Here is a 15,043-nt window from a genome sequence, read left to right as displayed (position 1 = left end):
AAAACACTGAGCCTAAATTTACCTCCTTTAAATTTCTATTCATTGGTTTTTCACCAGCCCACCTGAGCTATACCAGAATTAGCCCAATAGCTCTTCTTTTGTGTATGTGACAGTTCTTTAAATATTCAGCCCTTCATTATGCTGTTGTGTCCTCTCCAGTGAATGTTCTTTTATCATCTGAATAGGCCTAGTTTCATCATCTGTTCCTTATGTGACAGAGTCTGCAGACCCTTCATTCTGCTTCCACTGTTTTGGAAAGTGTCCAGCTTTTCAATGTGTTTAAAATGTGGCATCTAGAACTCAACTCCATTCCAGACGTGGCCTTGGTAGAATATAGCAGCTCTATTACTTTCTCCTAAAAATGTTGGGAGAGGAACCATTAATTGTCAATCCATCAATCATGTATTCAATAACTAAATCACTTACACCACTTTCCTACTTTGAACATCCTATTATATCTTTGACTTAAGTTTTATGTGTAAACTAGAGGCCCGGTGCATGAAATTCGTGAAATCAGGGGGGTCCCTCAGCCAGGCCTGCGTCCTCTTGCAGTTTGGGAACCCTCGGGGGATGTTCGACTGATGGCTTAGGCTCGTTCCTCGCAGGGAGTGGCCTAAGCCTGCAGTTGGACATCCTTAGTGCTGCCATGGAGTCGGGAGAGGCTCCCACCACCGCTGCTGCACTCCCCAGCTGTGAGCCTGGCTTCTGGCTGAGTGGCACTCTCCCTGTGGGAGGGTACTGACCACCAGAAGGCAGCTCCTGCATTGAGCGTCTGCCCCCTTGTGGTCAGTGTGTGTCACAGCAGCCGGTTGTTCCGCAGTTCGGTCAATTTGCATATTAGCCTTTTATTATATAGGATTTCATTCAGTGATTATTTTCATGCTAAATACATACTTAACAATAAATGAATTTTGTTTCAGTCATTTTTTTCTAGGCAATACAACACAGTAGCCAACTTATTAATATTTCAGTTTAATAAACATACCATTTCTATCTTTAGGGCTAGAAAAAACATGACTAGATTTTGAAGACCTTTTTTTAGACTGACAGGATCATTGACTCATTAGGTGTGACTCCAAGTACCATTGAAACTACTTACTACAACAGTTTTGTGCTAACCCATGTCCACAAAGATTTCCTTTGAAAGGCTTATTGGAGTCAACATATCTTGTGAATATGACTTCCCCCTATGTTGCTGCCTAGTAACCCTATAAATAATTTCCTTCATGAGATCAATGAGCTCATTTATCTATTATTGATGAGCCTTTATTTTTAAGTGTTTATAATAATTTTATTCATCTCTAATTTCTGAAATCCACTTTTCCCCTCCCTTCTGGAATTGGGTCTGCATGACTTGTCCCCTTTATTGATCTTTTTAGAGTACCAATGGAGGTACTCCAGTGATTTTTGTCCCCACAGGCGTATACGTTGAAAAACCTATGATATAGTGATTTAAAAACCGAATTCATCAGATGTCTCCATTTGTTAGTTCTACTTAGTCTGGGCTTGTATTTCTTCTTGGTCATTTCTGCCACTTGTATCTCTTGAAGATTGTTTTCTTTCATCAAGAAGTAGAAACAAACAGTATCGTTTTATCCCTGTATTTGTTGTAATATTATGCTATCTGTCTTATATAATGGACATACTTCAATATAATTTTTCTTCCTGCTCTAAACAAATAAACTTCTGACTAATATATTTATCATGTCTTTTTTTTTAAAATATATTTTATTGATTTTTTACAGAGAGGAAGGGAGAGAGATAGAGAGTTAGAAACATCGATGAGAGAGAAACATCGATCAGCTGCCTCCTGCACATCTCCTTCTGGGGATATGCCCGCAACCCAGGTACATGCCCCTGACCAGAATCGAACCTGGGACCCTTCAGTCCGCAGGCCGACGCTCTATCCACTGAGCCAAACCGGTTTCGGCTATTTATCATGTCTTAATTCATTCTCATCTTTAGTCTTCCTGACACAATTATTTCAATTCAGATCCTGCACTGAACTCCTTTAGGATAGGAATGATGTTTTGCTAATCTGTGCATTTCTGTAGCGCATAGACCAGTAGCATAAAGCAGAAACTCCAGAAACATTAAAACTCATGGGATAGATCCCTAAAGAATCTTACTGTTCTTTTAAATTCTCAGTCTTTTTATCTTGTTTGTTATTGTTAGTGTTTTAAGTTTTTGGTGTTTTCAAACCATTCACCCTTTAGAATTTCTGTCCATGCAATCTTGTCTTTTTTCAAATTTGTTTGAAATTTGCTGCCTCAGTATTTTAGGTGGTATGTGTTATACTTTCTCAAGAATGTCCTTTTTGACACAGAGTCACATCTTCCAAGTGCTATCCTATATACTTTCTTATTTGTCAGAATTCACGACACTCAAACAGCTCCCAATATTGCTTCATTAAACTCTGAAGAGATGAAATTGTTAATAAGAAAATCCAAATGTATCATCGGCTTTGCTCTTTATAGAATGCAGCTGTTAGCTGATGCCTAATGAGTTGATGTATTCCATCACTACTATTGCTACTTCACACATTGTCTTTGTCCTTTGGCTTAAAAAAAGAGATGAGGGAGCAGCCTGAATTTTATTCCTAATTAGTTAGAAAGACTTCTTAAAGTCAGGGAACAACTAAAATTAGTCTCATGGTATAGCTACTGAAGTCGGTCTTATTTTTTGTTTGTTTTTGTGTCCCCACCCCCCACCTCAGGGGCATAATCAACCCATTTCCTGCTGCAAAAGGAATCAGAGCTTCTGCCCTTCAGTGCATTCACATAGCTGAAGGGCACACGAAAGCTGTGCTCTGTGTGGATTCCACTGATGACCTCCTCTTCACTGGATCAAAAGGTGCTAGTAGTGGTTTCATGGGGGTATTTAAGATTTTTAAAAATGACTGCGTTTTTAACAAGCTTTGACCAAAAATAAGTGAAACTGCTTAAGACCCATAAGGATATGAGAGAGAATCTAATTTAACCACTGAATTGTATAAACTGTAACATCATCTCATAGTTGGAGGGAAAGTAAAAATCTCTGTTGATGTTATGTAAATAGAATATTGAGAGACTACATCTCTGTTTGGTAATTGAGTACCTAATGCATGCAGGGCGCTGAGCTTAGTAGTGCAGTTTATATGACAATGTACCAGAGGCCATTACAGTGTACAGTGCGGTAAAGAAAATAAGAGGGGTGGCAACCACCATTTCTTGAAAACTTACTATATTTCAGAGACTATGCTAGACAATACAAAAATTATATCTCATTTAATTCTCACTACAACCCCAATGAGATACATGTTATATCCTAATTTTACAAATGAAGAAACTGAGGATTCAAGCTATTAAATAATTTTTCCAGAAAAACTTAGCTAGGAAGTGGAAGAGCCAGAATTGGAAACCTAGGTCTAATCGTCTCCAGACCTGCCATCTTAACCCCTTTGGCACAATTGCAGGTAGCTAGAACTCAACTGCATAAACTTTGAAGTGTTATACACCAAGCGTTTTTGGGGTTTCGAAAAAGGGAGAGATTTGGCAATCTGTGAGAAACAGGAAGGTTTTGACAAGGGGGCATTTAGAATGAACCTTATAGGATGGTTTGCATATTGACAGGTGAGGATTGGCAACCAAGATTAGAGAACAACATGAGCAGAGACATGGAGGTAAAAGTGGGGTATGTTTGGAAACGAAATCCAGTTGGGTTGAATAGTAGAATATACATAAGAGAAGTAGTAGACAATGAGGCTAAGAACGTAAGGAGGAAGCCTGGTCAGGAATTTGGGGATCTAGTAAAAGTTATTTAGTATTTAGGGATATTATAAGATTCAGTTCAATCAGCAAACATTTGTTGCTCATTATCTACAAGTGACATATAAGAATCTTGCTAGAACTTATGAACTTTAATAATGGCCAACAGCTCCCATTTTAGAAATAATCTGCTCTGTGAAAATATACTTTCCTAATGATTCCAATTACACTGATCTCTCCAGGATAATTAGATTGTCATCATACAAAAACAAAATACAAAAACAAAATAGAATAGTTGTAGGCTTATGCTTGTGGGTCAAAAATAAAATCCATCACACAGTGGCCCCTGGAACAGAAAGGTGTCTGTGTTTACATATGCGGTGTGTTGTGAGGAGGTAGGGATGTTTTGAAGTAGAATGTTTTGAAGAAGCTGATTTATTTGATATGACTTTCAAAGTTTTGTGGAATTATTTTTTAATACCCACATAATGCATACACCAGACATCCCTGGCTCTCATCTAGGCCTTTACTCCTACTTTGCCCTTGAACCTGCTGCAGAGGGTCAGGGATGGAGTCAGGATTCCTGTGGCAGATTAATGGGATAATTACTGTTTTCTTATCCCATTTCTGTCTCATAGGAGAGAAATTGTTTAAATAATTTTTGTTAAGAGAACCTAACTTAGTTCATATTGACAGTATTTCCCCTTGTTTAATTTGTTTGTTTTAGATCGTACTTGTAAAGTATGGAATCTGGTGACCGGGCAGGAGATAATGTCACTGGGAGGCCATCCCAACAATGTCGTGTCTGTAAAATACTGTAATTACACAGGTCTGGTCTTCACTGTGTCAACATCTTATATTAAGGTGTGGGATATCAGAGATTCAGCAAAATGCGTTCGAACACTGACGTAAGTAACTTAAAGATAACTAGAATAAGAGGCGAACAGTTCTTGTTTACAAAATATAAGAAAAGATAGCACTATAAATGCATTTTTATTTACTTATATCTGCCTACTTCCAAAGGATGGTAAAATGTTTATAATAAGAACACAGATAAAGTAAAGGGGAAAACACTATTGAGAAAATAAAATATGATAGCCTAGTATTAAACAGGAAGGGGTAAATAATTTGATCTGTGACTAAGTACACATTTTATATTTCTATGCTCCCAAATACCAAGGTATCACATTTCATAGTATTTACTGTGTGTTGTAGTTAATGGCTCACATTGCTTGCTTCAACTGAATAATGCTCCTTGGAAAATGGCATAAATCACCATTGTAGACAATTAAGAAGTATTTGTAATATTTAATTGGCATGTATTGATTAATTGACAGGTTTATTGGGTTGGGGAGGGACTTACAGTGCTTTGGTATTTCATAACTGTTGGTTATAGTGGACAATTGGAGGATGAGATTGTTTTCTGTGTCTATCAGATATGTCTATAAAATGTGGAGCAAGTAATGATTCTTTTTGCCATAAGATTGATTAACTGTTTTATAATTGAAATTGAGGGTGAACTTTGATTATTTAAATAAGAGAAGGGAGCATAGGAAAGATTAATTTTTACTAAAATTAGGGATTTAGAGTAGGGGTTAATAATTTGTAGAGTAGGGATTATTAACCTTTAATTGCTAATTTGCATTTGGAGAACTACTAATTATTGTACTGAATACAAGTCTCTTGAGGGAAATTTTATTTAAAAAGATGTTAGAAATTTACCAATCCAATTGACTCCCTAAAGTCAAATTTAAAAAGATTAATTATAACTTGATATTTTAGAGTTAGCTAAGAAAGTGTTTCAAAAATTTTAAAAAAATATACTTACCCTTTAGAATTTACCAGAGGAAATAGAAAAAAGTTATGTTTGAGTTTTTAGCACATAGTAAACACTGCATGTATGAATGGGCTAAAGTAAACAAAAATATAAAATAATTTTAAAAGTCCTCATAGGCTTTAATTCAAAAGGGCACATCCTATGGATGAAAGCAATATTGGTTGGCCTGGCACTCAGGGGGCTTCTGGAAGCTGCAGAAAAATGAATCACCTTTATGATACTCATTTGTTGGGATTTTTGGTTTTTGTTTGATTTTTTTAATTTTTGTCACCTAATCTTTTCTGAATGATATTTTTTTAAAAATATATTTTATTGATTTTTTACAGAGAGGAAGGGAGAGGGATAGAGAGTTAGAAACATTGATGAGAGAGAAACATCAATCAGCTGCCTCCTGCACACTCCCCACTGGGTATGTGCCCGCAACCAAGGTACATGCCCTTGACCGGAATTGAACCTGGGACCTTTGAGTCCGTAGGCTGACACTCTTTCCACTGAGCCAAACCGACCAGGGCTTCTGAATGATATTTTAATCATTCTTGACTCAGGGCTTGTAATTATTAACTTAATAATAGAATTGCAACTTAAGAGTCTTAAGCCATGTCATCTTGTTTTATTCATTCAAAACATTTAAAGTGCCAACTATGTGTGTGTGCGCGGTGCTGGGTTCTGTGCATACGGGGACCAAAAAGGGCACCGATCTTGTTGTTGCTTATAGCAGGTTTCCAAGAATTCATGGAACTTTAAGCTGAACTCATGTGCAGAAACGATGACTTTTTTGTTTTGTTCTGTCTCTGTTAAGATCTTCAGGTCAAGTTACTCTTGGAGATGCTTGTTCTGCCAGTACCAGCCGGACGGTAGCTATTCCTTCGGGAGAGAACCAGATCAATCAAATTGCGCTGAACCCAACTGGCACTTTCCTTTATGCGGCGTCTGGAAATGCTGTTAGAATGTGGGATCTTAAAAGGTAGAATGTATAAGAAAATGTACTTCTTATACATGGAAAATGCAACATTCAGACATTACTAGTGCATCTGAAATCTAAATTTTATAACCCCAGAAGTTAATATGAAAATCATAGGATTTTCTGTCCCCCCCAACACCCTCAAAGGTCTCTTCTGTTCTCTTTAGCAAACTCACAATTTTTTCTTTCTTTTAAGTTACATTGATGGGGAAAAAAGTATATGAAGGAAAATAGGATTAAAACCTTACCCTTTCTTAATATTTGTCTACAAATTGTGTTGTTTTCTAGGAAGAAGCCAGGATTCTCATCCTAGTTTTACCAGTACCTTTGAAAGGATTATGTTTTGCAATATTATTTAAACATTTTATATCTATAATGTTTCAGTTTATAGACGTAAATGAACAAATGTGGGCATAAAACCTTAGAGGGTTTCTGTGAATATCAGGAAGATAAAGTGGTTAAAAAGTAAAAAAGATGGATAAATTGAAATGTAAGGCATTACATCTTTGATTTGATTTTCAGTTGCCATGAAATATGAGCTTTTATCCTTTAGTTGAGTGTTTATTATAGTTTCTTTTCTAGTTCTTAAAATGTTGGCAGCAAGAGAGCATTCGCTTGTTAGTTAAATACTTACTCAACATCAGCTAAAGCAAGCACTGCCCCAGCACTGTGTTGGGTCCTGGGAATAAAGATGACACCAGGCAAATGTGGCATCTGCCTTCGTAGAGCTCATGTTATAATGGAGAATAAAGGCCATCAAACAGGCTGTTAGAGGGCACTGAGTAATGTTTGCAGTTCAGGTACCTCCCCTCTAGTAGGGCTTTGTCACTGGTAAATCAAAGGGATGGTTATTTGAGAAACTTTCAGAATAACTAGCTATAACAACATTTAAACAAATGGCTGAGAAAGTATAACAAGCATAATTTATAGATAGATGATCGAGAAAGAAAGAGGGGCACCACCATCCTCAGTGCTGTTTTAGAAATAAAATGTTTAAGAAAATTAGAAAAGCGAGGAGTTAGTTTATTCTTGAAGAGGGTACATTTGACTCATATTAGGAAAACCAGAGAGGAAGATAGACAAATCATGACATATGGCAGAAAACACATCAGGTTTTGAAAATCTTCATACTTTTTATTTTGCTGAAGAGTTAGATCCTGTGAGGCCTGGTTGATTTCAGCAACATGATTAAATATAGATTCATATTAATAAAGTAACTAACAGAACAGTTTTCGAGAAACTGATATCCCGAAAGCCAAATACATGTCTGTATTCCGGCAGTGGGATTTAAGATAGGACTATGAAATGAAGGTTTACGGTCACTCCTATTGATTGACATCATACATTTTCCTACCAGCCAGATATGTTCTGGTCATTTTCATATCTTTATAATAACTGATAAAATGTACCAGCTATTTTCTGATGTACATATGTACACAAATATGTGTGCATAGACATATGTATGTATATATGTGTATATGTGAGTGTCTATCTGTGTTTTTGTATATGTGAGAGTATTTGTGTGCCTGTTTAATAAAATAATCTTATTTTCTCTATATTGTTATTTATTAGACAAGTTATTTTAGTGATATAGTTGTTTTAATCAAATTTCAAATTGGATCTAATAACATCAGTAATATATCTATTACATGTTTAGAAATTTAACAGATTAAGGTTTACCTGGACTTGGGTTGGGAGTTAAAATTAGTCATTAGCAATTTTTTGGACTTTTGCTGCCTTTTTGTTTTCTACCAAAATGACATTAGTCAGCTTTGGAATACCTTCGTTAAGATTCTTCCCACTTCTTTTGGCCATTTAAAAAAAAAACTAATTTGAACAGAGTTGAATAGAAGTGGAGCTAAAATAAAAAAATATATTAGTGAACTATTTTATCAAAGAATATAGATTATTTATATTGAAGCTTGGCCTCAGCATGCTAAGACATATTTTCAAAGAAAATTCTTTTTTCTTTCTTTTTAAAGGTTCCAATCTACAGGAAAGTTAACGGGACACCTAGGCCCTGTGATGTGCCTTACTGTAGATCAGATCTCCAATGGACAAGATCTAATCATCACTGGCTCCAAGGATCATTACATCAAAGTGTGTATAATAGAATTGTTGAATTGTAGTTTGAAGTATTAAAACTCATTCACCCTTTCTCTTAATTTTCTTTTTCCCTATTTCTAGCCTTTGCTTTTTCTTCCTGATCTTTTCCTCACTCAGAGTTCCTGATTTTATCATCTTATTTCATCATATCTTCCCATTTTTGATAGAAGATAGGTTGAGAGGGATTTTAAAGATTTTTAACTCAGTCATCCAACTAATACTTGAGTCTCAGTGTCACCATCTTTTATACTGAGAATATTATGGTTTTCAGATTTTATAAAATTAGCAGATAAGCTGAAGAAAGATGTATAGTTTGATTCTGGAAATGTTAAATGTGAAGTACTAACAGAGGACATCCTCATGTAGGCCAGCCGACTATTAGAAAGGCAAGCCCAGAGTTTGTGATGAGTTATAACTGGAGATGTAGGTTTGGGAGCCATTCAAATAGAAGCAGATGTTCAAGGAGTTTGAGTAGATGACATGGCCAAAGGAGAGGAGTTGACAGGACTCAGCCTTGGGAAATCTCTGTAAGAACCAATAGGAATAAAAAGAGGGTACAGTAAGAGAGAGTGTAGCTTTGAGTAAGAGACCAAAAATGGGTTAGTAACTTGAAAATCGAATGAATAAGGGGAGAGGATTTTGTATTCGGTAGACTTGAGCACGTTTATATGCTTAGGAAATGGGCTTAGTGGAGAAGAACAGTGTAAGGAGAAGAGTGAAGTGGCAATTGATGGAGGTGGTAGGAGGAGTTAGAATCAGATCAAAGATGTGAACCTTGGGAAAAAGTAAGTGTTTGAAGATAAAAGGAAACTTTGGGATGGAGGAAAGGGTTCAATAATATATTTTTGATCATGCTGGTCTTTTCAGGAAATCACAAGGTCAATAGCTTAGAGAGGTAAGGGCAACTGAGGGGTATGAAAGGTTTTGAAATAAAGGGAAGGTTTTAAAATAAATGGTTAAGGGTATTTGAAATGGCTACCAGGACTGCAGAGCTTTCTAATAGTGTTTAAATAACAATTATGTTATTTATTTTACTTTCAACTGGATTATACATGAAAAAATTGATTATATTTCTTAAAAGGCATGTAAGCATGTGACACGTAAGCAAAATAGTGTGAAAGTAGGACTCAGGTTCATCCTGAGTGGAACAGACCAGGTAATTTAGTTAACTTAGTAAGATATTCTAACGAAACAAATGTCTGATAAATATACATGTGTATGCGTTTCTGTGAATGAACACATATGGCTGCTTATGTTAAGTTAAATATGATGACTGCTTTCTTTTTGCTATTTTTTAGATGTTTGATGTAACTGAAGGGGCTCTTGGAACTGTGAGTCCCACCCACAATTTTGAGCCCCCTCATTATGATGGCATTGAGGCGCTAACCATACAAGGGGATAACTTATTTAGTGGGTCCAGAGATAATGGAATCAAGAAATGGGACTTAGCGCAAAAAGACCTTCTGCAGGTAATGTAAAACCTTTCACGGAATGGTGTGGGTATTTCAGAGCCACTCAGCAGTCTATATAAGAATTTGAAGAGCCTCTATGTAGATCTTCATTGTTTAGGAATAATATAAATAAGGGCTTCTTCTTAAAGGAGTTTCTCACCCACCCGAGTTACTAATTATGAGAAGGGCAACACTCAACATTTGCTAAATACCTCATCAACAAGAGGAGACTAGACACTAAAAGATCTGGGATTGTCTCATGTATGTGCTCATTGAATAAAATCAGTCTTGGTGTAGAGTTGTTATAGTTTTTCATTTTGTTTTGTTTTATGTACACATATTCCACAGAGTAACATGTTTAGCTAAAATCAAAGTAGTGTAAATGATTCCTCACCTTACAAGAACATCTTCATGCATCTGAAAGTGTTGGTTCTCTCATTTCCTATAGAACACTAGTTGGATTGAAATGTTGTGTCATTACAATCAAATATTGTTCTATTGCCCTAATTCCCAGGGGAAGAAATTAGCTAACAGATAAAATTGTTCTCAGTTTCAAGCTTTCTCCTGTACATACAGGTGTGTATGTATTGCAGTTGCTACTACTTTCCTGCCTGTGACTAGACAAAAACAAAATAAATAAGCAGTATGGAATATGAATTAAAAAAAACAGTAACAGATGCATATATTACATTCAAAAGCTCTTATAGACACACATTCATGGTGTGACATTTATATTGTGTATATAAAATATTTATGTATAAAATATAGTCATACAGTCTGATCTTGTAACTATTATTTGCTTATTATAATATACTAGAGGCCTAGTGCATGAAATTCGTGCACTTGGGGGGGGTCCCTCAGCCTGGATTGCGAGAGGGCGCAGGCCAGGCCGAGGGACCCCACTGGTGCACAATTGGGACTGGGGAGGGGCGTGGGAGGGTGGCCAGCCAGGGAGGGACCATGGGAGGGCTCCAGGGTGTGTCCAGCCCATCTCATTCAGTCCCAGTCAGCTAACCCCAGCAGCAAGCTAACCTACTGGTCAGAGCATCTTCTCCCTGGTAACCAGTGCACGTCATAGCGACCGGTTGACTGGTTGACTATCTGCCCCCTGGTAGTCAGTGCATGTCATAGTGAGCCGTTGAATGGCCTTAGCATATCATTAACATATTATGCTTTGATTGGTTGAATGGATAACCAGATGACTGGACACTTAGCATATTAGGCTTTTATTATATAGGAAGGATAGGTTAGCTCCAGTCTTCTACAAAAGTTTAAGTCAGTGATTTTATGAGGCAGTCCTTAAAGTCTACATGCCAGGTTATAGTTTTTAAATTTGTTTTATTAAATACATTTTGGGAAAGGAGATATTTACTGCCTATGAAGAGGATGTAATGTTTGACAAATTTTGTATACTTTCTAGGTCCTTTAGATTCTATAGATTTTTAACATTATAAGCCTGTAATACTGATATTACTGATGATAATTAGTGAGGCAAATTATAAATTCTTTAAGTCCCTAAGAGTGATTGCATAGAAAATGATTTTTACAGTTTCCAGGCCATTCAGCATTCCAAAAATTGAGTTTTATCAATAAGAATGTTTGTAACTTTTTTGGGTGTGAAAATGTATGTCCCTTTAAGCTTCTGATTTCTCTTTTTTCTCTCAGCAAGTTCCAAACGCACACAAGGATTGGGTCTGTGCCCTGGGAGTGGTGCCAGGCCATCCGGTTTTGCTCAGTGGCTGCAGAGGGGGCATTCTGAAACTCTGGAATGTGGATACCTTCCTGCCAGTTGGAGAGATGAAGGGTCATGATAGTCCTATCAATGCCATATGTGTTAATTCCACCCACATTTTTACTGCAGCTGAGTAAGTTTTTCCTATGCAATTTTTTTTCTATGGTAGCTACTTGTTTTCAGATTTAATAAATACTGTAGGTTATAAATATCTGGAAATGTAGAACATGAAAACCTTGGACCTCAATTTGCTCATTAATAAAAAGGGAATAATAGCATTATCTACTTCTTATTTTAGTTAAAGAGAATTAAATGCACTAATGTATTTAAAGGGCACAGGTAACTGACATACTCTTGATAATATGAGCTATTTTTTCTCCGTTTTCTACTCAGCTTTTTTTTATTTTATTCAAATTTGTTATTGTTTAAAGTACTACATAAGTCTTCTTTTTCCCCCATTGACCTCTCCCTGGCTGCTTCCACCTCCCAGCACATGCCCTCACACCTTTACTGTCTGTGTCCATTGCATATGAGCTATTTTTAATATCATTATCATGATGCCCTGTTAGATATACTTATGGAACAAGCTATATTTTTACTTACATCTATTAAAGACCTATTCAGAAAATGTTTCCAAAATAAGTAATTATAAGAGCTATTTCTTTATCTTTCTGCCTCTTTTCTCATGTTCATTTTTAATTTATTATTTTGTAGTGATCGAACTGTGAGAATTTGGAAGGCTCGCAATTTGCAAGATGGTCAGATCTCCGACACAGGAGATCTGGGGGAAGATACTGCCAGTAATTAAACATGAATGAAGATAGTCATAAACTGAATACTGTGATAATACTCTGTATATTCTTTGTGGAAAATGTTACCCTACATTTATTAGGCAAAAACTTATGAATGGGATTAACTGGAAACTATATATCTGAATCCAACTTCTGAATATAAATGTATTCTAGTATAATTGTGTACAATCCTGTGTGCTTAATAGTAACATCTCTGAATACATATATGTCCTAATAATTGATAATACTGCTTGATTCGCACTTTTATTGTGGCTGGATTTTTGTGACTAGCTATTAAAAACACACACGCTTTCAAATTATTTGAATTACTAAATATCTGCTTTTGTGACAGTCAGAAAATACACTTGGAATATTATGCAACCCACTGATGGTTTACTCATTTATAGTCTGTTCAGATGACTTACGTATTTAAATATATTGGAAATGTAGTCAAATTGTGGTCTGTTTGTCTGGCATTTATATCAGTCTATGGAGGGTTCCCAAATTTCAAAGTTCCCAAAAAATAACATGAATAGTGTTGATGATTTTTCCTAAGGTGGAATTGACCGTAATCTACTAACAAAGAATGTTAAACAGTTTGTGTTAAATGTTGACGTTTACTTGTATTGACCAAAGTTTTGCAGCTGTGCTACATATATCCTGTGCTCAGGACTAAAATGCCGTTAATTGTTGTATTAGTGCTGTGCATACCTTCTGTGATGGGAAAAATTTTTGATGTCCTAACAGAAACATATTTTGATCTATTTTCCTATGGAGTTGTTTCTATGATTACCTTTTAATTTCATTTTTATTTAATAGTAGTACTTCCTCCCCCTTTATCTAATTTTTTATATGCTGCTAAATATATTTTAAATATACTATGTTTGCAAACTTGGTAGCTATGACAAAAACTGTATCATCTGTGGTGGGAAGAGCTATGTAAATAGGTAGAATGTAAAGAGAGAATGTCTTACATTGTAACTGTATGAATTTTTAAATGCTGTAGATTGGATTTTGCAAGAGGATGTATAATTTATGTCTGTTCAGAGTATTAATTTGTAAATTCTGCAAGTTTAATTTTTATGTAGATGGTATAACATTTGAAAATATTGTCTTGTGAATCCCACCTTGTTCCCCCCACCCCCCGAAAATATTTGCTTGTAAATGAAAGCTTAGCTAGGGCTTAAATAAATACATTGCTATGAATTATTTTTATTCTATTTTTTTTCCTAATTATACTAGAGGCCGGTGCACAAGATTTGTGCACTGGGGCGGGGGGAGGGGGGGGCTCAGCCCAGCCAGTGCCCTCTCACAGTCTGAGGGCCCTTGGGGTATGTCTAACTGACAGATTAGCGAGCAGTCGGACAATCTTAGCGCTATCACCGAGGTGGGAGAGGCTCCCACCACCGCTGCTGTGCTTGCCAGCCATGAGCCCAGCTTCTGGCTGAGCAGCACTCCCCCTGTGGGAGCACACTGACCACCAGAGGACAGCTCCTGCGTTGGAGTGTCTGCCCCCTGGTGGTCAATGCGCATCATAGCAACTGGTCGTTTTGCCATTCCATCAATTTGCATATTAGCCTTTTATTATATAGGATGAAAATGGCCAATATTTGTAAAGGTTATTTTACCTGTGTGTGATATAAGAAAAGGCATTTTTTGTTGTTGTTGTCTAGCACTTCATATGCATTCCTTTCTTTGCTCACTAGACATGACATATTCTTGAAAATTTAAGCCATAAATGAATTTTGATGAACAAAGGAAACTCACTATTTGAGGGAATTAAATTAAGCTATAGAATTTAGGCATTTGAACACAGATGGTAAAACAAATAAAAGTAATTCCCATAAATTTAGGACAATAGTGACTTTGGTTACTTGAAGAAGTGGAGGGAATGGTAACTGGAGGTGTTGCAGGAGGTGAGTTGGGGTGTTGAGGGGTGTGGAGGTACTCCTGGGGTCCCAGCAATGTTTAATGCTTGATCTGGGTAGGTGACTGAACCTAGTTAAGGCCTCAATATAAATTTTTAAGATTATGGCTGGCAGGGGCAGAGATCTACTTGTCTTGCGATCACCTGAGATAAGGCTCATGTAAGTTCCCTTGCTTATTAAGCTTTCCACCCACTGAAGGGACAGTGGTCTGTTCCTTTCTTGTCATTCCTTGCCCTACATGTGGGAGAAGGGACTAATTTATGAACCAACAAAATGTAGCCTTAACCCCTAAAGATCCCACTCAGGATGGTTGACAATAACTCAAAATAGTTAAAATAGTGCCTCTAAAACTTAAAAATGGGTTATTCCAAACATACAGTATACCTTATCTGCCCAGAATAGCATCTTTTTTTTGAAGATACATTTCTTCTTACAAATTTAAATCTCTGCATTTTATCTAAAGTTGTGTCTATTATGTCCATATTTATTTA

The 15,043-nt window shown here is 36.4% G+C and overlaps 1 protein-coding gene across 15 annotated transcripts in view; it reads left to right on the top strand.

Moving 5' to 3' along the window:
* KIF21A (kinesin family member 21A) overlaps positions 1 to 13,833 on the top strand; it is a 147,314-nt gene extending 133,481 nt beyond the window's left edge. For all 15 annotated transcript variants that reach the window (XM_014529552.1, XM_014529560.1, XM_014529551.1 and 12 more), the window contains 7 exons: positions 2,717 to 2,853; positions 4,474 to 4,654; positions 6,383 to 6,547; positions 8,527 to 8,644; positions 9,949 to 10,119; positions 11,767 to 11,966; positions 12,548 to 13,833. In XM_014529552.1, the coding sequence (XP_014385038.1) occupies positions 2,717 to 2,853; positions 4,474 to 4,654; positions 6,383 to 6,547; positions 8,527 to 8,644; positions 9,949 to 10,119; positions 11,767 to 11,966; positions 12,548 to 12,641 (1,066 nt within the window). In that variant the 3' untranslated portion in view covers positions 12,642 to 13,833. The remainder of the gene's footprint in view (positions 1 to 2,716; positions 2,854 to 4,473; positions 4,655 to 6,382; positions 6,548 to 8,526; positions 8,645 to 9,948; positions 10,120 to 11,766; positions 11,967 to 12,547) is intronic.
* Positions 13,834 to 15,043: the final 1,210 nt, after the last annotated feature.

The sequence above is a fragment of the Myotis brandtii genome, unplaced genomic scaffold, assembly GCF_000412655.1.
Source record: "Myotis brandtii unplaced genomic scaffold, ASM41265v1 scaffold686, whole genome shotgun sequence".
NCBI lineage: Eukaryota > Metazoa > Chordata > Mammalia > Chiroptera > Vespertilionidae > Myotis > Myotis brandtii.
Note: the sequence above shows the minus strand (reverse complement) of the source record. Positions and strands in the feature narration are given on the sequence as shown.